The 26,119-nt window shown below is 40.3% G+C and overlaps 1 protein-coding gene and 1 long non-coding RNA gene across 27 annotated transcripts in view; both read right to left on the bottom strand.

Annotated features, from left to right (window-relative positions):
• The window catches only part of LOC11175823 (rho GTPase-activating protein Graf), a 189,343-nt gene that overhangs the window by 38,950 nt on the left and 124,274 nt on the right, over positions 1 to 26,119 (bottom strand). For 21 of the 26 annotated variants that reach the window (XR_009764610.1, XR_009764611.1, XM_061641855.1 and 18 more), the window contains 6 exons: positions 25,782 to 25,879; positions 25,532 to 25,711; positions 25,352 to 25,465; positions 2,931 to 3,165; positions 1,674 to 1,779; positions 1,382 to 1,594 (listed from right to left, as the gene is read on the bottom strand). Coding sequence is in view for 24 of the 26 variants with exons in the window: in XM_061641855.1 (XP_061497839.1) it covers positions 1,382 to 1,594; positions 1,674 to 1,779; positions 2,931 to 3,165; positions 25,352 to 25,465; positions 25,532 to 25,711; positions 25,782 to 25,879 (946 nt within the window). In the remaining 2 variants the exon portion in view is untranslated. Of the gene's footprint in view, positions 1 to 1,381; positions 1,595 to 1,673; positions 1,780 to 2,930; positions 3,166 to 20,217; positions 20,431 to 25,351; positions 25,466 to 25,531; positions 25,712 to 25,781; positions 25,880 to 26,119 lie in introns of those variants that run through there. The other 5 variants (XM_061641858.1, XM_061641859.1, XM_061641856.1 and 2 more) reach the window with 5 other exon arrangements.
• Positions 14,863 to 15,641, bottom strand: LOC133391126 (uncharacterized). The gene is made up of 2 exons (XR_009764621.1): positions 15,391 to 15,641; positions 14,863 to 15,290 (listed from the first exon to the last, which is right to left on the bottom strand). It is a non-coding gene; the product is annotated as an uncharacterized LOC133391126 (long non-coding RNA).

The raw sequence follows: 26,119 nt of genomic DNA on the forward strand, positions 1-26,119 counted from the left end.
AGACCACTTAGGTCTAGAGAGACTCTACGGGTCGTTCAGTCTCGCAGTGTAGGCTGGATTCAACACTGTATCAGATTGCTTCGACTTCAACATCTCAACTCAGGGCTTCAAAGAACGTCTCCGGCTTACGCCGTGGCCTCAGTGAACTGTGATAATAATCTTGATTTTGCTATGTAATATTTTTTTGCAACCCATCTTCATTAGGCCATATGACTCGTTGAAGATTAACTAATAAAAAAATAGTAATAATAAAATAATAATAATAACTGATGTAGAGGTCGGCAAGAGTTTATCTCCAGTCTGAGACGATGGTCAGAATTAAGTCCCCAGAAATTAATTCGCTTTTTTGCTTTTTGTTCAGAATTTATTCTTTTAATGATACTTCTCCAAATATCTTTAAGATAATCTCGTTCATTTCGACCCTTTGCGTGGGAAAGGGTGGAATATCATCATCAGCAATATAGGCTTAAGTTAAAAGTTTTATTCACAAACACAAAACTTCAAGGGCAACAATCGATCGCTGTTCAAAGGTACAACGCGCAAAATTCACGCGCAATTTTGATCACTAAACAAAGTTTGCAATTCCTACTGTGACACCAAAGGTATATACAAACATTGAACAAAAGCTTCCCAAAGGACATTTGTTCTAAATTTTTAACCATCTAATGGTGCTGAGATACCAAAAATTGTGCGCGTTGAAAGCGTCAATATTTCATATGTGCGTGCGAATGACCTTCTTCTTCTACTTCTTCTTCTTCTTCTTCTTCATTGGCACAACAACCGTTGTCGGTCAAGGCCTCCCTGTACACACTAGTGAAGTGAGCTTGGCTTTCAGTGATTTATTGTTACCATAACAGAATAGTCAGTCCTACGTATGGGGGCACGGTCTATTCGGGGCTTGAACCCATTACGGGCATGTTGTTAAGTCGAACGAGTTGACGACTGTACCACCAGACCGACCTTCTTCTATCGGATGATAACATGGTGTCCAATTCGTTTTAGATTCATTTGCTTTAATATTTTTCGAAAAAAGAAGGCACATTTCAGGCGGCGTCATTTGGTGAAAATTTGGTGTTTTTGGTATAAACTGACTATACCAGCCACATCACAGACGATTTCAAACAGCTTGTTCTAAAAATCTCTTAAACTGGTGCAGTTTAAGGAATGTTAAAGACGCCAGTTTAAGGGAAGTTAAAGGCGCCAGTTTAAGGGAAATTAAAGGTGTCAGTTTAAGGGAAATAGCTCGAAACCCCGATTTTCGAGCTCGAAAATGTCAATTGGGTAGTGTACAAAAATTAAGCATTTAACTCTCGCTAATACTTTTATGGGTTAACAAACAGAGCCAACCTGCGTCAGCGATTTAAATATAAATAATACTCACGTATGAACATCAACTGCATTTTCTGTGAACAACAAAGGGGTGTTTTTGAAAATTTTATCATAATTTTCAATCAAGATCTCGATGACCACGTTATTGAATTTTATATCAAGTATTGCTGCCACAGTTTCTTCCGCAGCTCGTAACAATGTAGGGCCGAATACAACTCCTAAATTAAAAACTGACATCTTATTTCGATCACTATTCATTGACACCCTAAACAATAAATAAATATAAACAATAAATATAAAAAATCAGTTTTATTAATTTACATTATTTTTACGAAACATCTTACGCTTTTAAGTGTTGAATGACCATATCCAGCATATCCAAACGATTTTTTGGTAATTTGTATACCAGTTGATGTACTTCATTGATTCTTTGCAGACGTGTTTCTTGTTCTACAACAAAAAAAGAAAAACAGACTTATGTATAAAGAGTCCAGTACAAGAATCGAAATGACTATAAAAACCTACAGTAAGAATCTTTTTTATTAGAATTGCAAAAAATGAGAGCATTGAATGTGACAATAGAGATAACACGCGAATGAGCCGACAGTCAACTCCTCTTCACTCATTAACACTTTGACGGTCGCACATTTCGCTATCAATTCTTCACCAGGCGTCGCAGCTATTGTTCTAAAAACTGCGCAGTTCGTCGGGGTGTTCTCTTGTTCTATTCTGTTCTGAGTAATTTGGTCAGGAATCAGCTGTAAAATGTATTTACTATAGCAATACGAAATGCAGTTAAATAATGAACAACGCACAATACAATAAACTGCGAGAATCGAAAAACTACATCGCACCACAGTGGTGTGCTCGGCCGTCAACAAATGTTTTCTTCATCGCACCACAGTGGTGTGCGCCGTCAAAGTGATAAAAGAGTTGCCATTTTGATTCGGTTTCTTTTATTCTCAATTGCACAAAAAAGCGTGCACAATGCTGTTTATTTAGAAGTGTTAGAGTAATGGCAGCATGTTTTCGGTAACTTCATATAACAGCAGCTGTGTATGTTCGTTGGGGCACAAAACGCTGCTACACGACCCGAAATCTTTTTGACGTAGTTTCTTTTAAGTTTTTGGCTAGAGTTTTCGGTTCATGAACCGAGGCCTCAAGGCCCGTCACAGTGCTTCATCGGATGCGATTTTATCGTAAGGCCTGTCACAATACGGGTTTTGATTTATACGGGATCGTCGGACGTTTTTTATTTTGTCTGTCTATGTAATTATGTAGATTATGTAGAAACAACATGATTTTTTTATAATGGTAAAACAATTTAAATCATTCAAATAATCGAAATATGAACCGAAATAGCCCGTGACATCAGCGTCCGATAAAATCGGATAGGATGGGCGCTGTCACGAGCCTAAGACCACATCCCGCATACAACATTGAACTTGTAATGAAATGTTTGAAATGCATCCTACAATTATATTATATATAGTTTGTTAATGTTAATGTTTCAAATTAAACCTATAATTATATATAGTTAATTAATTATAAATAATAAAATGACCTTTAATGACCGTTCTTACTTAATAAAAAATACTTACTAGCAGCAGATATAAAGGCATGGTGTAAACGATATGTCATAAGTGGTTCATCTAAATTTCGGAGATACTGTTTTAAAGCACTTGCTATTGTTTTGCTTTCCAAAATATCACCCTGTCCCACGAATTGTTCATCTTGGGAAAAGTTAAAACGCTCTTTTTCACTCTTCTTTCGATCCAGTCCTACTTGTAGCAATTTATTTATTTTTGTACTAACACCACCGATACGATATAACCCCTGAAAGTATACGTATCAATATATTAATGAATGATAAATAAATTTTCTTATATTTAGGATGTACAGGGTTTCTTGAAAATTTCGAAAGGCAAGGCAGAATAATTTGTATCCGAAACGATTGTTTACGCTTTCAGCATTAAATTATTCCGCCTTGGCTTTCACTATTTCCATAACGTATAATTTTGCGATTTGAATTACATAGTTAGTCGTTCACTAAAAGCATTTGAACATATTGATTATATAAAAAAAGATTTATATGCTTGTTGAATCAAAGAAAACAATCTTTGAGGCCCTTCACGATTCTCGTCAGCTTTTTGTATGGAGTTTGGCAGTTGAAAGCTGAAATCATGTAAACACTCCCTACCAAATCACACCTAAAACTACCTTGCAATTTTCATTCTAGATTGTTCTAGCCTGACAGCTAGAATTAGAGCCGAGTATCTGCTCGAATAAATAGCAAAACAACATGGTGTATACATTTATCCCAAGGTGCATTAAAGAGATCAGGTGATGGAATCGAGAATCAAAATGTATGTAGTCCCGGTGGCCTCATAGCGTGTTTTATAACCAAATTTGAACGTCGCTTTTTGATAGCACGGGTTTGGCTATAGCTCAAAGAGGATTTTTGGAGACTTGACGAATACACAAAACACTCTGAAAATCTTCATTCAGAAACAGAAGCGACAAAAATCAACGTTCTAAATTCGTACACCTTGTGAGCCCACTTAAAAAGCTATATATAAAGTTATATATTTCAGCCCACGAATTTAAACGGAAAGGGCCCCTTTATTAGATATTATTGGCAGTAGTGCACACAACCAGCGTATTGCATGGTTAGGAACAGAATGAATTTATTTCAGATAGAAACTTAGCGCGTAACGCTACCATGGCAACGGAGTGACGCCGTTACGGTGACGGTGCCCGCTGCGCAAAGCGACGGAAGAAATCATGGAGTTCTGAGAATTTTATCATGCCTTCCTTTTCTCTCCAACGGCAAACTTGTCAAGCAGCTCGTCGAGCTACCCGCCCCTGGCTCCGCCTCATACCCCTCGCCTGAGCGCGCTGTCGAAGGTTTGGATGCGTTGGTGCGTCAGACGGCCAATCGCTGTCAGCCGTCGTCCGTGCTTTTTCCCTCCATAGCGCCATCTCTTTCTCGCGTGTGGTCAATGCTCGCGAACTGTTGTGGCGCCTAAAAATGCCGTTAACAAACATTGCGGCGATGAAGTTGCATTTTCACAAATCAAACCAAAAAATCGCAATAAGTTCAAACACTGCAATATAAAAATGACTAAGGTATCGCTAGTTTACGCTGGAGGGTTTGCTGTGCAACGCGCTGAACCCTAATTCGCATTGACACGTTCAGCCCGGCGCTGATTTTCATCAACTTTCCTTTCCACCAGCATCAAGAACGCAAGCTGATTGTGAAACCAGCATCCTGGAAAGTTCACTAGCAGTCCCTGGGACATGTCATCGTGCTGAACGTGTTAAGCATTAAGCATAACTTTGTTACCCTAAGCTTTTGCTTTCGTATGCTGTAGATTACATAGATATCCTGAGCCATCTGCGCGTGGGTGTGAGCGTGCGTGTGTGTGCAACACTTTCGCCAAATGTGTTTTCTTCCGGAATGTTATGATCCATCGGTCAAAGAAAGGAAGGTGTTCATGAAAGGCGGAAAGACGAATTGAGGCCCCTGTCAATGGTAACTGATGACCGGGAGGAGGGGGTACTGATACACAGCTGTTGGAAGATTGAACGGTATACTTAAATTGCCGGCGGATGGGGGGGAGGGGGGGGTGGCCATGGGACCCCTACGATCATCGGTCACAGGCCCTAAAATTGTAGTAGCCATGGGGGAAGGGGAGGTGCAAATGGTTCTCCAGCCACGGAGCCCCAACGACCATCTTTCCGGGGGGCCCTTATCGCTAATACTCTGTCCAATTGTAGACATACGGCATACTACAGACTAGAGATCTTCGGCGACCGCCTAGTCCGCCTACCGTAAGGTTCGCCGCTGGTTCATGACGGTGGTTTTTTTTTTATCGTGGAGGTGCAACGCCATCATTCAGCACATCTGCATGCCCGTCGTGGGTTCTAACCGCGTATGAATAGTCCGCCGTAGCAAGAGGTGACTATCCGGCTACGTGGTACTCAAGTCCTGAAAAGGCCGGCATGATCGCGTAGGCCATTACGCCAATAATAATAATTATAAAAATAAGAAGAACTTAGCATAGCAGTCCACACTCGGGGAAGGTTTTTGTTTTGAATTTGGTGCTGCCGGGTCTACTGCTGTGGCGCGACAAATTCACGGAATGCACTCGACCAAAACATGAACCTACCGATCCGAACCCATTTCAAGGCATTGCCGGTCAATCGGCGTCATGATACCGACTCCAAGCCAACAAGCCACCAGATTCTGGATGGATAGGTGCAGCACCATACGCGCACGATAATAAACAAATCCAGAATCCTCTTTTGTATGAATTCAATTCAAGTTCTGTTTACACTTGCGTCCGCTAGCTGAATTAGAAATAAATGTGCAACATATCATTGTGCACATATTGCAACATATTGTGTTGTCTCTCAGGTAGCGAGATCGAAAATGCATGGACTTTGTAGCCGCAGCGGATGAAAATGTACGCATCAGAATCAAATAGTTTTGGGGTTTCCAAACGCATGCACAAACACAAACACACAAAGACGCGCGCTCAAACTCACACAAACACACGCACGCACACATGCATGAACGCGCGCACGCACGCACGCACACATGCATGTACGCGCGCACGCAAGCACGCACACATGCACGTACGCGCGCACGAAAGCACGCACGCACGAAAGCGTGCACGCCAGCACGCACCCACGAAAGCGCGCGCTCGCGAGCACGCGCCCCCGAAGTCGCGCACGCGATCACGCACCCTGCATCAACTCTCCCTCCCGCACGAGCGAGTACGGCTACCTTATCGGAAGAAAGGCTGGTTCAGCTATCATATAGCGCATCCTCATCCCTAGCGCCGGGCGGGGTGGGGAATCGCGACATGATAGAGTGAGCGGTCACTTTCCCCGCGCTGTGTGTGTGCGTGTGTCTATCGAGACCCGAAAACTCGAGACAGTTTTCGGCACATTAAAAAAAAATTATTGCCACTATACATTGTACTACATTATGCTTAGAAGATCGTTGAAGCATCAAACATGTTTAAATTAAAAAATATTACATTAGTGTTAGACGTTCTCCTACGCTTGGTTTAAATAGGCTTCGTCACCCTCGATTGCCACGGGCATCGAATGGTCTCATCAGCAGCGGCACGAAATAAAATAAACCGTCAATACACCGATAACACTTTAAATCCCAATCCAGCTTCTCCCATAGCGTCTCATGGTCACACACAAATTAATAAATGCTAACACCCACCAATAACAATAATACACAACCGCAATGCACATATGAGTATCAACGCATACACCGCAACAGCCAATCAGCTGGCGGCGGAAGGCACGGGCAGAAGCGCAAGTAAGGCATGGCAGGGTGAGGGAGGGAGAAGAAGCAGACGAAAAAATGGGCGCCAATAATTTTAAAACTTTTGACCGTTTTTTTTGCTCCGCCGCCATAAATAGTTCGTCCATTTCGCCAACAGATGGCGCTAACCCTGCGCAGGCCTGCGCAGGAATCGCTGAAGTCCCGCGCGGGAGACCAGCCAAAATCTGCGCTGGCCTGCGCTGGCTTTGGTACATTTCCTGCGCAGGAAACTGCTCGAATTTGCGCAGCGAGCGTAACGAAGTAAGAGGTGACGCTCACGTCACGCTCACGTTACGCTCATAGGTGACACGATTGCTCACTATAGGATCTTCCTGTACGAAAAAGTTACTCACTATAGAACGGTTTTGCTAACCAACTATGGGTGCTTGGATGATTTTTATTTCTTTGCGGTGTTTCCATTCTCCGAGGCAACAAGCAATGGTAGAGTGATTGAATCATTGATATATTCAGATCAAAAGACATCATTGTTTTATTCAATACAAAACTTCTACACCAACGTTTTCAAAGTGTTTATGTGAAGTTCATCGTAGCATGGATTGATCGACTTAATTTTTTATGAAAATAAAAAAATAAAACAAAAGAGAGAAACAGTTATGAGCAATCAGCCGTACCGGCGAACTCGTTCGTTCCTGGGAACGTTCGCCGCGACGCTCATTTACACTCATTTCATAGCCCTCTTGATCAAAAATTAGAAAACCGTATAGATTTTGTACTGGCCAACCTAGTGGTACAACCCTGTCCACTCATGAGCGACGAATGTTTCTAGTCGAACGAGTTCGCCGGTACGGCTGAATGTGTAAAACGAAGTGACATACTAATAAAAATAATAGCTGGTATCGCGAAAGAATTGGTTTAAAATTAACAGTCGTTAAAAATTAACCAGAGTCGTTAAAAATTGCTAGAATTTGGCATCGCGAACGCATTGAGTTCATTTGTTAATTTTAACGACTGGTCCTATGCCGTCGTTAAACAAACGACTGTCAAGAGCGTATGCGATACAAATTAACAGTCGTTTAATTATACTGCTCGAATTTTTTCCCCGTGTTTGCCTATATGCGATATCGAGCAGTCGTTAACTGTTTTGACGGTCGTTTATTTTAACAGGAATGAACAACAAATGAACTCGGTTAAACCAAAATGAACTTTAAACGACTGTTTAAAAGAGTTCATTTATTCGCGATGCCGGCTAATATCTTTTAAAAAAAAAAGTATGTCAATAATAAAAAAAAGTTTTTTTTGAGAATTATTACTCATTTATATGCATCTAAATTTTTGATGACATATATGGTATTGAAATTGTAGAATTGTGTGATGCTTCTGTCAATCTTTCACTGATTACCGTCGAAAATAACATTTTCCTCTTGAAAACAAACAGTCTAATCAAGTAGTCTATGGAATCAAGCTGATTGTCAAGAAAGTCTATAAAGTCTTGAAAAGAAACAGTCTAATCAAGTAGGCTATGGAATCAAGCTGATTGTCAAGAAAATATAATTCATGTAAATTGACGACATTCAAGCATATTGTGAAATAATTGTTACAAGATTTATTAACAAGATTAATTTTTAACAAGAAATAAGTGTTGGAAAAGTTTCTAAGCAGTGGACGGGTAAGCATATACATCACATTGAGAGATAAGGTTACACAAGTAGTTCAACGTTACTGTTCGATTTTAAGACTGCTGATCGATATGAGTGCTGAGCCATGTCCACAGGACTGGAGGGTGAGATATGCAACTCCTCCCGAAGAAACACCCGATGCAAAAAAGAAACGTCTACAACGCAAACGACAGGTCGAGTTCCGTCATCGTCGACGGATAATTGACGATACTGCAGGTCCGGAACCATCGGAAACGAGAACAAACGATCGTGACGAGGAGCCGTGTCCTCAAGACTGGAGAGTAAGATATGCAACACCTGCCGAAGAAACATCTGATGCAAAAAAGAAACGTCTACAACGCAAACGACAGGCCGAGTGCCGTCATCGTCGACGGACAATTGATGATACTGCCGGCCCGGAACCATCGGAAACGAGGACAAACGATCGTGACGAGGAGCCGTGTCCTCAGGACTGGAGGGTAAGATATGCAACTCCTCCCGAAGAAACACCCACTGCAAAACAGAAACGTCTTCAACGTAAACGGCAGGCTGAGTACCGTCATCGTCGACGGACAGTCCGACCGTCCGGAACCATCGGAAACGAGGACACATGATCCTGAAGAGAATCCTTCCTCACATGAATTGCAGGTTGCTCCATCAGAAGATACGCATGCTGCTCGATCACATCTTCAGATTTATAGAGAGATAGTAAGTATATCATATGTCAATCTTTTGCAACAGCTAAAAATAAGAAAACTTATTAATCTTTACCATACGCAGCAGACAGAATTCGTTCTCCCGCTTCGCCAACGATGGGAAGCCTTTCGACGGAAACGAATCCAAAACAAATACGGAGCACGAACACTAAATACTGGGCTCGGTTATCATGATAACTACAACTACCCTATACGTCATAAACTGAACGCTCGCACACCGTGCCCATATTGTGCGGAAGAAAAATGGGCTGGAGAGACTGGAACATTGTGCTGTAATGGTGGTCAGGTCATTTTGCCACCATTTCAAGAGCCTCCAACTGAGCTATCTGAACTGTTTGACGATGCAGAATTCATGCGAAATATTCGTGTATACAATAACGCATTCGCCTTTACGTCCATGGGAGCATCAATACGTGCAAATGATCATGTGCGTCAAGATCGCTCCGTCGCCAACGGTAGAGGTGTTTATACGTTCCGTATCCAGGGTACTCTGTGCCATCGAATCGGTGCACTTGACCAAGTCCCAGGTCATGCGCCAGAATATGCACAACTTTATTTCAACGACACGCGTATAGAAGAAAATCAGAACAATGTTATCGAAGCACGAGTTGCTTTGAGCAATAAGCTGGATCGAATGAAAGTGGCAATTCTACAGCGTATGTTTGATGCCAATAACTCCTTGGCTCACCTGTTTCGTCACGCATATGAACGTAAGACGCTACAACAAAATGTCCAGCTACACATTCACGCCCGCTTGCCGGGCCTCGATCAGCGTCGCTACAACAGACCAACCGCCGATGAGGTCGGTGGCATATTCCTTTATGGAGAACAAGGACAGTCACGTGACATCGTTTTACAATGTCGTGCTTCTGGCAACCTCAGCCGTGTTTTCGAATCACATCAACTATATGACCCACTAGCCTATCCGCTCCTGCATCCATACGCAGAAGTTGGGTGGACATATAATATTTTAAAGAGAATGCGGTGTGATCGGGCACAACGACACACACGAACAGGTAGCCACAACGATGATGAACCAGCCGACGGTGAAAGACAAATGGCAGTTGGAGAAAATACCAGATCACGGCAGATTACGCCTCGAGAATATTCCGCTTATCGGATGTGTACAAGGGCCGGACAAACATCCCTAATCCATCGTGCAGGACGGCTTATGCAACAGTACGCCGTTGATCAATGCTGTAAGATCGAAGAACAGCGGCTCAAGTTCCAACGTGAACATCAAGCACAGCTGCGTGCCGATGCATACGCTGGCATAATGGATTTTGCTGGTCCAATCGTCAATCCGTTACCGGAAGATCCGCTCGAACACGACCGAACACTTGGGCAAGCGGGCACACGCATTATTCTTGCCCCATCTTTCCCAGGAGGCGAGCGCTATATGCGCGCCCAATATCAAGATTCGATGGCCATTGTGAGAGCTATTGGAAAGCCAGATTTATTTATCACTGTCACTTGCAACCCGAAATGGGTAGAGGTATCGGAAGCATTACTTCCACGACAACATGCCGCAGATCGACCAGATCTGACGGCCCGTGTGTTTCGACTGAAACTAAAATCCATCTTGGATGACCTTTCGGCTGGAGTTCTTGGTTTAGAGATTGCACGCATTCATGTTATTGAATACCAGAAGCGTGGCCTTCCCCATGCTCACTGTTTGCTGATGCTTGCTGAAGCGGACAAGCCACGATCGGCGGATGATTATGACCGTTTAGTCTCTGCCGAAATCCCGGATCCAGAAAACGAACAACTTTATCAAACAGTACGCATGTGCATGATGCATGGACCATGCGATAGATCGAATTCGGATGCACCGTGTATGAAAGATGGTGTATGTTCGAATAGGTTCCCGAAAAATTTCACTAATGAAACAATACAAGCCGATGACGGTTATCCAGTATATAGACGACGCAACGATGGACGTACTGTAACAGTAAAGGGTGTACACCTGGACAATCGTTATGTTGTACCCTACAATCCGTGGTTGTGCCATAAATACGATTGTCACATAAACGTCGAGGTATGTTCGTCGGTGGCCAGTATAAAGTACCTTTACAAGTACGTGTACAAGGGACACGACCGAGTAGTAATTTCGCCATCTACATCATTGAACGAGATACAAGAATATCTTGATGCTCGGTACATATCAGCATCTCAGGCCATGGCAATCATCTTCGGTTTCGAGATGCAGGCAAAAACAGTCACTGTCGTCGTACTACCGATACACCTCGAGAACCAACAGGGAATCGTCTTTAATTCGAACGAAAACATCGAATCTGTCATCGAACGAGGTGGTGGCCTGCTAACGCGCTTCTTTCAGCTGATGGCAAATGATCCTTCCGCCCGAAATCTCACATATCAAGAGCTACCGACGTACTTCCGATATGCCAAGCCAACTCAGCGACTTCCATGGCATGAAGGCTCAGGATGCCAGTGGATTCAACGCATTCGTGACGCAAGCATCGTGATTGGTCGTATGGTATACTGTCCGATGTCGCAAATGGAACGGTACTGCTTGCGGTTGATGCTGTGCTATCGCAAGGGCCCAACTTCATTTGAAGACCTTCGGACGGTTGACGGTATCGTTTATGCGTCTTACCATGAAGCAGCTACTATGGCTGGGCTACTACAAGATGACCATGAATGGGATCGGGCAATGCAGGAAGCCGTTTCGTTCCATATGCCATCTCAACAGCCACAATATCCTCGCCGCCTGTGGGAGTCGTACGTGTTACATTTATGTGAGGATTTCCATTGGCAGCATCGAGAGCGTTATACAACGCAGGACTCTGATCAAAACATGCTGCTACGTCCACAGGAGCAATTTTGTGCTCTGCGCGTCATCGACAGATATTTGCGTCAAATGCCTGCGAACAGACGGCGTCCACGTGCCTGTCTACGCCCGAAGGCAGAGCCGATGGCATACGATTCTATCTTCACCATTAACATGAGAGGGACAGAGCTTATACCCCGAACGTACCCGAAAGGTATGCATGCTTTACTCATCAGGATCTAAAGGCAAGGACAAGGCAAAAGAGACACAGAAAAATTTCCTTACGGCTACACATGTCCTTTTGATGCGTTGTCTATGCGTCTCGCTCGGTATCACAGCAGCATACGGCAGGTAAGCAGTACAAATGCTGCTACCTGATACGCACACATGTTTATCGAACACAACTATTCGGTTCGGCTCGGTAAACTTCACGAGGATGCCGGAACAAAAGGGCGCAGACTTTTTCATGATTTTGTATGACTTCGGCTGTTTTGGACCGTGCGTGTAGGCGCAGGCAATGACACCATCAAAAACGCTGACCAACTTTCCAGACATGCCACAATTGGCTGATTTTCAACATCTTCCGATGCACCTTCAATCCGATCAGCATAACGATGTAAATTCGCACATCGATGCAGAACGTTCGTATAGCTTCAATGTACTAGACGAAACGCTTGCATCGATAAATCTACTGAATTCCGAGCAAAGAGTGGTGTACGATATTGTCACTGCCGCGGTAGATCGTATCGGACCAGAGATAGAAGATTTTCCAGAAGAGCATCACAACCTTTTCTTTCTGGATGTGGTACCGGAAAATCTTTCCTCTTAGAGAAAATTCTGACGTATACGAGGCAGAAGTCAAAGATAGCACTGGCTGCAGCTGCGAGCGGTATCGCCGCGTTACTTCTGACTGGTGGTAGAACAGTGCACACAACTTTTAAGCTGCCACTGGTGCTGGACGAGTATAGCACCTGCAACATACCAACCCAATCGTCGCTTGCGGACCTAATGCTAAACCTCTCTTATCGTCTGGGACGAAGCTTCGATGAGCAGTCGCTTTGCTCTGGAAGCAGTAGATCGTAGCTTAAAAGACATTGTAGGTGTACATCGGCCGTTTGGTGGTAAGGTGGTACTGCTTTGTGGTGACTTCCGGCAGATTTTACCAATAGTTCCGAAAGGTACCGATGCACAGGTGGTTCAGCAATGTATAAAGAAAAGTCCATTGTGGAGGCTGTTTCGGGTTTTGCGGTTAAAAACCAACATGCGCGTTTGAACTGCGCCAACCGTACAGAATGCCAATGATCTACAACAATTTGCTGATTTTCTACTCTGCATCGGTGAGGGTCGCCATTCCACATATCCGGGAATGCACGCCTCTGTAGCAAAGCTTCCACACGATATGGTGTTACCCAACTCTTCCAGCATTGATGTCGACGTGAGGAAGTTGGTAAAGCGAGTTTATCCGAACTTACGGTGCCATTATCGAAAAGCAGAATATTTCACAGATCGAGCAATACTCTCACCAAAAAATTCTGATGTGACAGCTATCAACAACAGTGTGTTGGAACAATTACCTGGCCAGGTGCAGGAGTATCTTTCGGTAGACACGTTGGTCAACCCGGAAGAGCAAGAGGCGCTTCAGTTGCCACCAGAGTTTCTGCACTCTATTAATGTGAGCGGAATTCCAGTTCATTGTCTGCGGTTGAAGAAAAACACACCAGTACTGCTTCTGCGAAATCTTAACACCGAGAGAGGGCTATGCAATGGGACGCGTTTACGGATCATCGATATGAAACCACATTGCTTACATGCACGGATTTTAACTGGCAAACGGCGGGGAGACGATGTGTTGTTGCCACATATATTTTGTGATAGCAACGATGTAAACCTTCCGTTTCAAATTCGTCGCAAGCAATTCCCGGTCCAGGTTTGCTTCGCAATGACTATAAACAAGGCGCAAGGTCAATCCCTACACCACCTTGGCTTGTACCTACCCTCAGATGTGTTCGCACACGGACAGCTTTACGTTGCACTGTCGCGAGTGACATCAAGGAAGAACGTGGCGGTGCTGATAGTGAATCCTGATTATGATCTTGAGGGTGTCACAGTGAGAAACATTGTTTACCACGAGCTGATTGAATAATTAAAAAAGATTTATGCAGGAAAATAATGAATCTTAGTGCCCGTTATGTTTAAGGAAAGCCTGCTTTTCAGTCCAACAGGAACAATACAAATACTGGCATACTGGTAACATACATAACATCTTTCTTGCTTATTCACTTATTCAGTTAATAATATATTTAGTCGCAAATGAACTGTAACAGTTTGCGTGTTCAGGAATTGTTACTTATCAAAATAAAACAGATAACAGATTTGATAACTCTGAATTTGCTGTGTAACCCACTAATCGGTCCAAATTAACTAGTGAATTATATAATGAACTATGGGACAAACGAATACACAGTTGCAAACAGACCAGCGATTAAGGTGCACTCTTTTCATTTTCATCAAATTTACACAAGTTAATATCACAATCCAGTACTTTAGTGAATATATTTCACAATCATTAATCAGTTATTTTGTTTCTAAACTGTAATAATATAATAATGTATGTGTAAAAGAAAAAAAAAATGCATTCTCCTGGCCCACAACGCTCGAACCTTTAGAAAGCAGCTGGTCTTAAGCAGTGGTCTCCAGTCTGTGGTACAGGGTATTTCAAATCACTTTCGAATGAAAACATTGTTTTTCCCTCGTGCAAGAAGTTAGCCCATATCGCTCTGATACAGGGTTTTCCGATAGAACTCAAGACCGCGGGACACTTTAACGAATCTGCCGGAGTCAATCACAAGACTGAATGGACGATCTGAATTGACCACGATGTCGCCCAATTGTAATTAAGGACAAAGTTTAATATGTATTAAACTGCGTAGCTTCGCACCTGATTTTTTTCCAATGCATGTTATTGAGTGTCCGGTGCGATTTATTATATTTTTTTTACGAAAATTTTTGTACAACATTTCTACAGATAATAATAATGTGTTTGTCATAGTCATTAATCGCTTGTGCAAATATTACGGTCGTTCTGGGTTCTAATCTCAGTAAGACCAGAACGTTTTTATTTGTTTTCTTACGGTCGGAGTGTTTATTGAACGCTCGGTTTAACATATGGTGTTTAAATAATGGAATTAACAAAAAATCCTATCGCATTATTAGTGTGATGAATGACGAATTTTTTATCATAAATATTCCTTATGTCATAAATTCATTTCACAATTTTTATGTCTCATTGTTTCTTATTTCGAGCCAGTTTTTTTGTACGTGACTCGTTTAACAATGGTACAATATTCATTGTAACAGTGAATTTGTATTTTTTCGATTAGCTTCGTACCAATCACAAATCTCTATCCTTCTCGTGCTTCAAGGCTCAGGTGTTACCAAGTGGCTTGCGCTGTTATCACTCACATAGACAGAATGTGTGTGTGTCCATACTAGAAAGAAGCAAAAGAGAAGAGAACGCCGTTCTTCACCGGAACGAAAAGAACGCTGAGAGAAACAGGTTCAGATTTTACCTGCTTCCTTTGTACGTACCAAATCGACCCATCGTATGAAAGAGAACAGATGCGAGAAACAGGTTCAGATTTTACCTGCTTCCTTTGTACGTACCAAATCGGCCCAGCGTATGAAAGAGAGCAGATGATCGTGCGTTCCAGACTTGATCGAAAAGAACGCTGAGAGAAACAGGTTTAAATTGAACCTGGATGAATTGTTTACAGCAAACCGACTCATCAATACAAAGAGAGTAGAATGTCGTGCGTTCTAGGCCGGATCATAATAAGCACTGAGAGCAACCGACCCAGCACAGATCACCGAGAACGCTGAGAGCAGCCAGTTCAGATCAGATCGATAAGATCGTTGATAACAGCCGGTTCAGGTCGGATCGCAAAGAACGGTGGGAGCAACAGGTTGAGTTTGAACCTGCTTGGGTTAAAAATAAGGATCGCGGTCCGGATGCTTGCATGCTGGAACGGATCGCACCTGGCAGGTTCGAAACGCAACACGCATCACTTGTATCAACAGCCCGAGGAAGTTGATATTTTTTTACTATGGTTGATGATTTTAGTTGGTATACAATTATATACCTGTTGCAAAACAAGTGTGAGACAGAAAACTGGATCAGAGAATAATGCCCCATGATGAAAACACAGTTTGGACACTATCTGAAAGTCATCAGATCTGATGGTGGTGGTGAGTACAGCAGCAATTCTTTAAAGAAACTATTTTCTCCACAACAAAATGGCGTGGCTGAACGTAAGAACCGGTACCCCGTTGAGATGATGAGATGAATGTTGGCAGAATCGAACATGGACAAGGTGTGCTGGGGTGATGCGATCACTACTGCTAATTGTTTACAAAATCGCTATGAACATCTTCGAGTATTTGGATCAGAAGCTTTCGTACACATTCCTAAAGAAAAACGACGTGAGTTGGATAAAAAGACTGAAAAGTTGGTGTTCGTCGGATACGCAGACAATCAGAAGGCCTATCTATTCGTATACCTTGAGACGAAAACAATCATCATTAGTCGTAATGCAAAATTTTTAGAACAATGCGAGAATGTGAAAATTGGAACAAAACCGAAGCCAACGACGTCAGGAAGAGTAGTAGTACTACAACTTGGACCAACTCCTACATTATGTCGCGCAGAATAAACTACCACGAAAAAAAACATCATTCAAATGGAGGCTTCTGCAAAATCCTCCTGCATGAGGGAATCGAACATGAACGATACCGTAGAGGATCTTGATGTTACATCATATCACAGTGCGTCTGATGGCAAACTATCGGATAAACCAGGGGTTATCGAAATGCATCAAAGTGTACGTAGGTCCATGCGAATATCAAATATATAATGGCTGCTATTATTGAATCCGTCCGTAGCGGCGGCGTACGTCCCGACACTCATTTACACTCATTGGTGTTCATCTTGTTGTCATAGGTTGCTCATTTTTGAATTTGTGTTATAATTCGGCGGTTACACACAAAATGAACTGTACTACGCGGGGACGTTCGTTCCCATTTGTATGGGAGCAAATCCGCCAGATTTTTTGTCGCGGATCCGTGCATTTCTATTATTTTTTCGCTCTGTTTTGAAAGGTGAATCCATTTTCGTACATCGTAAACCCTTTTTGTCATTGTAGTTTGTTTTTTTTTCTTTACGCTACCAATTTAAAATATTTTTAAATATGATTTATAATACAAAACTGTTCCTCCTGAATAAAAATAACTACTTTAAATTTATGTATAAGTTTAGCTGTTGTTTTGTTTGTCTCATAAGTGAAAAAAAATTCAAAAATGCTATATTGCTTGGCAATTTTTGTCGAGTTAGTTTACAATTGATTCAACTTATAATTGATGTCCTCTTTATTCACGCTCAAAATAATAATATAGAATTTTCGTTTTGTTCGTCGGGTCTTTATGAGGCCAAGGCCAAGGAAAAAATGTTATCTATCCAAAGGTAGGTATAACTATGCATGGACTAAACCAATTAAACTATCTAAGTTCGGCATTTTATGAAGTGTCGTAGGAAGGCAGGCATATGGCATATGAACCACACGACTTAACAGCATGCACATCGTGGGTTCATATGGATCGTGGCCCGTTTGCAAGGATTGACCATCTTGCTTCGTGAAAGTAAATAAGCCTCCAAAGCCTGTATAGGCCAGCATGTTATGTCAGCATGTGTTTAGGCCAGCATGCAAGAAGAAGAAGAAGAAGAAGCAGCAGAAGAAGAAGAAAAAGAAGAAAAAGAAGAAAAAGAAGAAGAAAAGGAAGAAAAAGATGATGATGATAATGATGATAATGATGATTGACCAGTTATTCGTCCCATAGGTCGAATGAGGTCCCGTGGTCGTCTGATTTCCCGAAGACAATTGGGCCCTACGAAAAATGCTACCCCCCCTCACGTCCTATTCATCAACAAAAATGTTAAATTTTTAGTGTCACGATATTCGACCTACAAGGCCGTTGATATGATAAAAAATATCGTGGTAGTTAATAAAAAAAATCTACCGCCTACATTCGTTCTTGCTATTAATTAACGATCAGCGTGGGTATCGAACCACGTACCTTTGCTGCGTCTTCCTTTACACCACCAATTCCCATTTGTTTTAGAGCAGCTTGTTTGTGAAGGTATATTGTTAACAGGCTCCTAGATTGTTTCCATGGTTACCCACTGTATTACTGGTTGGTTACCATGGCAACCATATGAGGGACAGATTTTCGTAGCATCAATCACAGATCAGATTTTGCATCTCTCGGCATTTGCTATCAAAACGCCCAAGGAAGAAAACGTGTTTCATTAAACAGTGTGTGATTTTGATCCTGTTAAAAAAATGGCTGTAAGTATTATTGTACAACCAATTATTTGTAAATCAACTAACTATTACATATTTTAAAACCTTCTAGGACAAACGTAAAACAACAACCAAGCAGCAGTTTGAACGACTTGTTGCATTAATAGAGTCGAATACTGACGTGGTCAAGGATTTGTCAAAGGGGAGCGCAAAATTTTGGGAATTAGTGTCGAAAGAATTAAATCCATTAGGTCCACCAACCAAGGATGGCTCAGGATGGAAGAAGGTAATTTATTTATTTTTTGCATGTGACTCCAAAACTAATTAGTCTTAAATTCAATTACAGGTCTGGTCTGATTACAGGTCATCATTAAAAAAAAAATTATCTTTTAACAATCAAGAGTATCGAGCGACAGGAGGGGGGCCTTGCAATCTGCATACTTTTTCTGCCTTAGAGCAGTATGTTATAGATTTGCTAGACATGCCTATGTGCACCACAGGGACGCAAGGTCCTGTGATGGGTGTTTCATCATCATTGCCATCATCATCATTGCCATCATCATCATTGCCATCATCATCATTGCCATCATCATCATCAACAACAACAACAACAACAACTACAACAATAACAGAAAATGAAGAACGACCTGTTCTATTAAGTGGTAGCTTTTTGCCGCCATTAATTAATGATATGCTATCTGGTGAAAACAATGTCACAAATGAAGAGCACCAAGAAGATCAAGAGCTAGATTCCTTCCCAAACCCCGCGAAAAAGAAAACACTACCGCAATTGAAATTGATAGAGATAGTAAAGTACAATCAAATGCAGCAGAAAATTTTTGACCTCAAAGTGAAGGAACTAGAGGTTAGAAAAGAAGAACTGGCTCTTCAAAGAGAGAAGCTTAATTTTAAAAAAGAAATAGCGAATAAGAAATTAGCTTTAAATCAACAGCTGTTGGACCAAAAACGCGAAGTATCAAATAAGAAGTTAGAACTAATGGCGAAAATAGCTAATAAGAAATTAGAATTAAAATTGGCAAAAGCGAACAAGCAGATAGGAATAAGCTATGAACGACTGGCCATTTTAAAAAATAAACCCAATTAAATATAACCAAAAATATTGCAGTGTTAATGCAAATACATCTTTTTTAATTTACAAAAGGAATGCTGAGAAAGAAAATGAAACTCCTTTACGATAACATATGAAAACATTAGAATATTTATGCTGGGATTAATGTTTTTTTTTATTATATCGTTTTTAATTTAATCATTTCTAAACAGAAACATTTCATCAAGATTCTGCTGCCAACCAATGTTGTTTTCTATACATATGTTGTGTAGTGCACAACATATGTTTATAATATTTGTGCACTTTTTTGGCGAATAATTAAGACGCCCATCTGCTCCAAGCAGGCATCTAAATTTGGATTTCAGTATTCCTATTGTTCTCTCAACGATGTTTCGTCCTCTGGCATGAAATGTATTAAAAATAGATTCTTGTGTGCCTGAATCTGGGTTACGATTGGGTGTTATAAGCCATGGTTCGGAAGGATACCCTGCATCTCCTATGATGAAAAATAAACAAATTATTGCCAGTAAAACAAATGTTTGGTATACATATGTACATACCCAACAACTTGTCAGTTATTCCAGAACTATGTAGATCTCTAAAATGTTTGCGAATGGGACTAACACTCCAAATATAAGCGTCATGATGAGATCCTGCAAATCTAGCGTCCGCAGCTCTGATGCGATATTTGTGATCACAAACCTGTTTAAATAGCAAAAAAATTATAATAATTATAATATATACAATGCCCTATATTTGTATCCACACTTACAATCATAGCATTGAGACTGTAATAATTTTTTCTATTGATATAGCGAAGGGGGCGATATTTGGGTTTTACTATCCTTATGTGGGTCCCATCTACACACATCACCACGTCTGATATTCCCGACCTTTCGAAGAAATATTGTTTTGCCTCCATTCTTTCAGATTCTGTCATATTCAATTGTATCCAATCGCCCAATAGTGTGATAAGAGGTGGTATCAAATCTCGCAAAGTGTTTGAAAACGTTGTTTGTGCCATGGCTATGTGGAAGTCTTGTCCAGTTCCGTGCTGATATCTGCCCTCTCCGAAGAAAATCAAACAAGCAGCAAGTTTAATTTTTGCACTCACTCCATTACTTTTAATACATTCTAATTGAGGCTCAATTTTTTTCCAAAATAAACGAAAAAATTGGTTTTGTAACCCTGAAACATTGAAGAAACCTACAAAAAACGAAGAAATTAAAATTTTAATTAAATACAATTTTATTTTACTTACGCTGTGTCTGATAGTTTAAAAGGATCTGCTTTTTTCCGTAAAATTCTACGTTTGTTACGCAAATCTCTTTTTTCCTGTATTTCGTCGTCATCGGAAAACATAATGAAAAACATTTTAAGTGTAAAGGTGAAATGATTATAACACACGCACGTAATGTTTGCACTTTCAACTGAATGACAATTTCATTACCGATTCTGAAAACCGATCAACGGTATCTTTGATCGTATTTATGACGACAAAGCACTGAACTACGCATGCTAACAGGTGTGGTATACTGTCATTTGACTGTTATAAATTCATTTACAAATGAGCGCCGTACGCCGCCGCTACGGACGGATTCAATAATAGCAGCCAATATAATATGTATATTATATACTGTTGCTCCCTGTTGCTCCCACCGTTCTTTGCGATCCGACCTGAACCGGCTGGTATCAACGATCTTATCGATCTGATCTGAACTGGCTGCTCTCAGCGTTCTCGGTGATCTGTGCTGGGTCGGTTGTTCTCAGTGCTTATTATGATCCGGCCTAGAACGCACGACATTCTACTCTCTTTGTATTGATGAGTCGGTTTGCTGTAAACAATTCATCCAGGTTCAATTTAAACCTGTTTCTCTCAGCGTTCTTTTCGATCAAGTCTGGAACGCACGATCATCTGCTCTCTTTCATACGATGGGCCGATTTGGTACGTACAAAGGAAGCAGGTAAAATCTGAACCTGTTTCTCGCATCTGTTCTCTTTCATACGATGGGTCGATTTGGTACGTACAAAGGAAGCAGGTAAAATCTGAACCTTTTTCTCTCAGCGTTCTTTTTGTTCCGGTAAAGAACGGCGTTCTCTTCTCTTTTGCTTCTTTCTAGTATGGACACACACACATTCTGTCTATGTGAGTGATAACAGCGCAAGCCACTTGATAACACCTGAGGCTTGAAGCCAGAGAAGGATAGAGATTTGTGATTGGTACGAAGCTAATCGAAAAAATTTAAAGAGACAATCCTGCACTAACGATAAGCGCACAACTGTAACGAATGAATGAAATGTCTCTTTTCTGCCATATGGATGTTATCAGTATAGGTGCGTTATTTGGACTGGATTGTAGTAGTCATTGAACTGCTATGTGTTGGGTGCTAAGCTGCTTCAATGCGCATGCATCTCCAATGAACTCGTTTCAATTTTTACCTGTGATGAAACTAAACATTAAAGGTGCATGACACGTTTAGCCTTCCGCAATAATTTATTTAACGCCGTGAAACAGCGCTTTTCTTAACGACAATTAAAGTGCACTACTGGACACTTTCACACCGGTAGTTCACCGTACAGTATAATGTCAACCTTACAGAAACAACTTAACAGTCTATGTATTTTATATAAACAACTGCTATTCGATTCTATCTGCTTCTATTAAGAAATATTAATTCAATCAATGTAGTGTAAATTAATCCATACGAAATTTAACAAGTCAATTAAACTTGTAAGCTTTTTGATTTTGCTTCAAAACTTCATATGCGTTCCAACAAATTTCTGATTCACTTCTTTATTAAGAAGTATAAAAGGGTATAATGATTAATTTTAGTAAAAACAAAAACAACAAAATGCCTTAACCTTTTAATGAAAAAGGAACTGTATCGCGGGCTACTTAAGTTACGCGTTTTTATTTTAGTATAAGAATAGTTTTACACATTCAGTAAACTATTATTTAGCTTTGTTTAATTTAAACTGTGTGATTACTGCACAAAAAACATATTACACAATATTCGATGAATACTTTCAAGTTAACCATATATAAAGTGAGCAACTGAAAAAAACGTAACCAAGGCAGGTCATCTTGAACCTGCGTTCCGTTCCGTTCTTTTTCTCCAGATTGGCAGGTTCGTTCCGTTCCTCAATTTACGGAACTATTCCCATCACTAGTTGATACTTCAAACGGTCCTCCCAAGTGCGTATGTACCAGTTCACCAGATTCAAACACCAGATGCCCTTGAAGATGAAGAACTTGGAAAAGGATCACGACTCATCTTCCCCTCGCAACAAGATCCACAAATGGATTTCACGTGACATCAAAACCTGTCGAAAAGCACTTCGAATCCATTATCGGTAATTTCACTTACCGATAATAGGTTTGTCGCCAAAGATGGTACATGGTACACCCTGTACAAGGAAACTTTCTTGCGTTTGCCGTTTCCATCCATGAAATCCAATTTGCAGCTTCCGACACCAGCTGACTTGATGGAGCCACCGTTCGCTAATGAAATTGCGACGATTGCTTCGAATTATCTATTGACTTCAAAATATACGTATCGTTCGTCATATGAGAAGTTGCACCAGAATCGAAACACCATGGTGCAGTTCCGTTCCCTTCTCCAATGAACAAACATACTTCCTCTCGATTGTCTTCATTAGCAACGTTGACGCTTTCACCATCTAGCTTACTTCTTTTGTCTGCAGCCCATTTTCTACAGTCTTTTCTTATGTGCCCATTCTTCTTGCAATAATGGCACTGGTTTTCCTTGTTGGTTGTTAGTTTCCTATCCTTCCAAAATTTTGTGTTGTTCTTTCCTCCAGATAGTAACGCTATATCTTCAAATGCACCATCAGCTCGACGTCTTCCTTCATCCAACAATTTAACTTTTACATAATCCACCGTAACATCTTCATGAGGCCTACTTTCTAAAGCCACGATCAAACCATCAAAGGATTTTGGCAAACTGGACCACATTAACGCGACAAAGGATGGATCATTCATTTCTTCTCCCAATGCAATTCAACGAAGTCAAAGAGAACATAGTTCTTTGAGATGGTTAGAAATGTCCTTCAGTCATTTTTGTGACAAAATTTTTTCGCATAACGTTATTTTGCTGGACAAAGATGAACGCTCATGATAGCCTTTTAGGGCATCTCACATGTCTTTCGATGAACTCATTTACATGACATGGATGAGTTTGGTCCAACGACTGACCGATCAGTGCCCTAGCACGTTCAACATTCGCAATTCATGCAGCGTCGGGACTTGCTGATTTCGAATCTTTCACGACAGTCAGCACCCTTGATAACAAAAGTTCCATCTTAAATTTCTATATTGCGTAATTTTGATCGTTCAATTTTGCAATTGTGACATGTGATTCAGACATGTTTCTAGATTAAAATTTTCAGTGTTTCTTCAAGATTAACATTTTTTATAAGTTTTCAGTATTTCTGCAAGATTAAAATTTTCGATAGATGATTACTTCAATATTACACAAACTTTACACTTGTTCGACAGTACTTCTGGGCCCATAACCTGTTGGGCGGAGTTATCACACAGTGGAAAAAGGAGCAGAAGCTAAATAATGAACTTGAATGTAATGTATTTTAAACAAGAATGACGATATTAAACATTTTCTAAAGACTTCTATGGTGTGTTGATTCCACACATGTTGCTTTCTCAACACTCTAGACCAATGGTTTCCAACCTTGTCGTAGATTACTTGTGCGTCATCCATCAATCACGTAACGCAAAAAATTGCATTTTTGGACCCATTCCCCTGCTAGTGTAAAAAAACTGTAACGTTGGAAGAAACATCCCTCCCCCAAATTAAGTAACAGATGGGGTGATACCCTCGTCTAATAGCTTAGTTAATTAAACAAAATCAGATTTTTAGTGAGTTTTTTTCTTTGTTACTTTATTCTGGTGTATTCACAATTTTTAAATTAACCATAAAAAAATTACATAATATTTTGTGTAAAGAAAAGCATTCCCATGCAGCAATCAAATTCAAAGATTCTGATAATCGGATCCTCAGCATGGTTTTCGATGAACTTTCATCAGAAGTGTTTTTCATCCAGCCATCTTCATGGTCCACCATAAATGTGTATCTTTCCAAAAATGTTTCTTTGGCCTTAGATGTCTTATCATCATGAAACTGATTATTCTATTTTACATAACATGTGATGTTTCATATGTTACGCAACAAAATTGATTATTTTTGCAAGAGGTTCGGCTGTGTTTTAATGTATTTATAAAATTGCGACCAATTATCAACTCTGAAGATGGAGTGGATGCAGTCAGTCGTATTTTCCGTCAATTTATTTGAAACGAATTGGGTTTGTGAGGAGTTAAAGTGGTATTGAAGGGATTTGTTATTTGCCTCAAAATAGTCCTTAGTTTTGGCAAACATCTATTCATTCGACGAAAATTTCTTCACAGTGAGCATCCTTATAATTTCTGAGCACACCAAATAATCCCTGAGATCCTGGTCTGAATCGTACGGTGGGTGAAGAAACAATTCATTACTTAATGTGTGTATTTTGTTCATTGTTTTCATTGATTTGTGACTCAAGAACTCGTTGTTGTTTTTGGTCAAATGTGATGCGATATCAGCACCGACACCACCGTTAGCAACAACACCGGCACCACCGGCAATGCATCGTCAGCAATGACACCATCGACACAAATCGCTTTTTTATGGAAATATTTGTGAACGATACGAGTAAAATTTTCCTTTGATATATTTTGAGTGTCAGCTTTCTTGATCAACTTCACTTGACGATTATTTTTCATTATTTTGTAAATTTTTAATATTTTATTCGGTAACCTCTTTTGGATGAACACAGAGGGTCACTGTCTTTAGTGTTTATTTTACCACGTTTTAACTTAACATATCAGTACTTTAATAATAATTACGGTGAGGTAGTATCAGAAAACTCCTCATCAAGCCTAGTTTTTTGCCTTGTTTGCTTATATAAAATAACAAAAAGGATTAATTTCTATTTGTGCTATCTATGTGCTAGGCCAAACAATTATCAGCCCGCCTATTATCTCCTTTGAATGTAGTAACGCAGTACAAGATCGCCAAACGCCAAACTCCAAAGATAAAAATAATGTACTTACCTCTTCCTCGAGTCCTCGTTGCTCAAGAATATCAATGCATTTTTTAACAAAGGCAAATCCTACGTCGTCGAGCGTGCTATCTTCACTACATTTCGTTGATAATGTTAAATTGATCTGTTTGTAATGGTTATCTTTATTAAAATAGATACTCTATTTACAGTAATATTAGTGATTACTTACTGATTCTTTGCCATCCATTGCATCTATCCATGCTTTAATATCTTCTTCACTGAGTGCCTGGAATGTATATGTAATTGTGTTCTTTTCATTAAAAGTAACATCAAAACAATAACGTTTTTCAAATTCTGATAACTTTTTTGTGCAAGAAGCAACCGTTAATGTTTCGGGAATGGTTTGTTGCTGCGTTAAAAAAAAGAAAAAATATCAGGTCTATATAACATACACAAAACAAATTTTGTTTTATACTTACTGCTCGTCCGGACATTTGGTTGTATTGTAACATGGAAAACTCCTTGGTTTGTTTTTTGTACGTGCAATAAAATTTTGACCACGTAATGACGGTAAATTCTATGACAAATAAATGTAAATAAACAGATGATGACGTTTTATACGTTTTTATATAATTTAGTAAAGAGTGTTAAGAACATTCCATCATCAAACACATATAAATCCAATAGAACATCGATTCTCTGAAGTTGATTAATTATTAAATTTCACTTATTATTTTATTTTAATAAGAAGAAGATTATTCTTTTTTAGTTGATGCTATTACTGCAGTCAGTTTAGAAATTGCTTAATCTTTAACAA

This window comes from Anopheles gambiae, chromosome 2 (assembly GCF_943734735.2).
Source record: "Anopheles gambiae chromosome 2, idAnoGambNW_F1_1, whole genome shotgun sequence".
Classification (NCBI taxonomy): domain Eukaryota; kingdom Metazoa; phylum Arthropoda; class Insecta; order Diptera; family Culicidae; genus Anopheles; species Anopheles gambiae.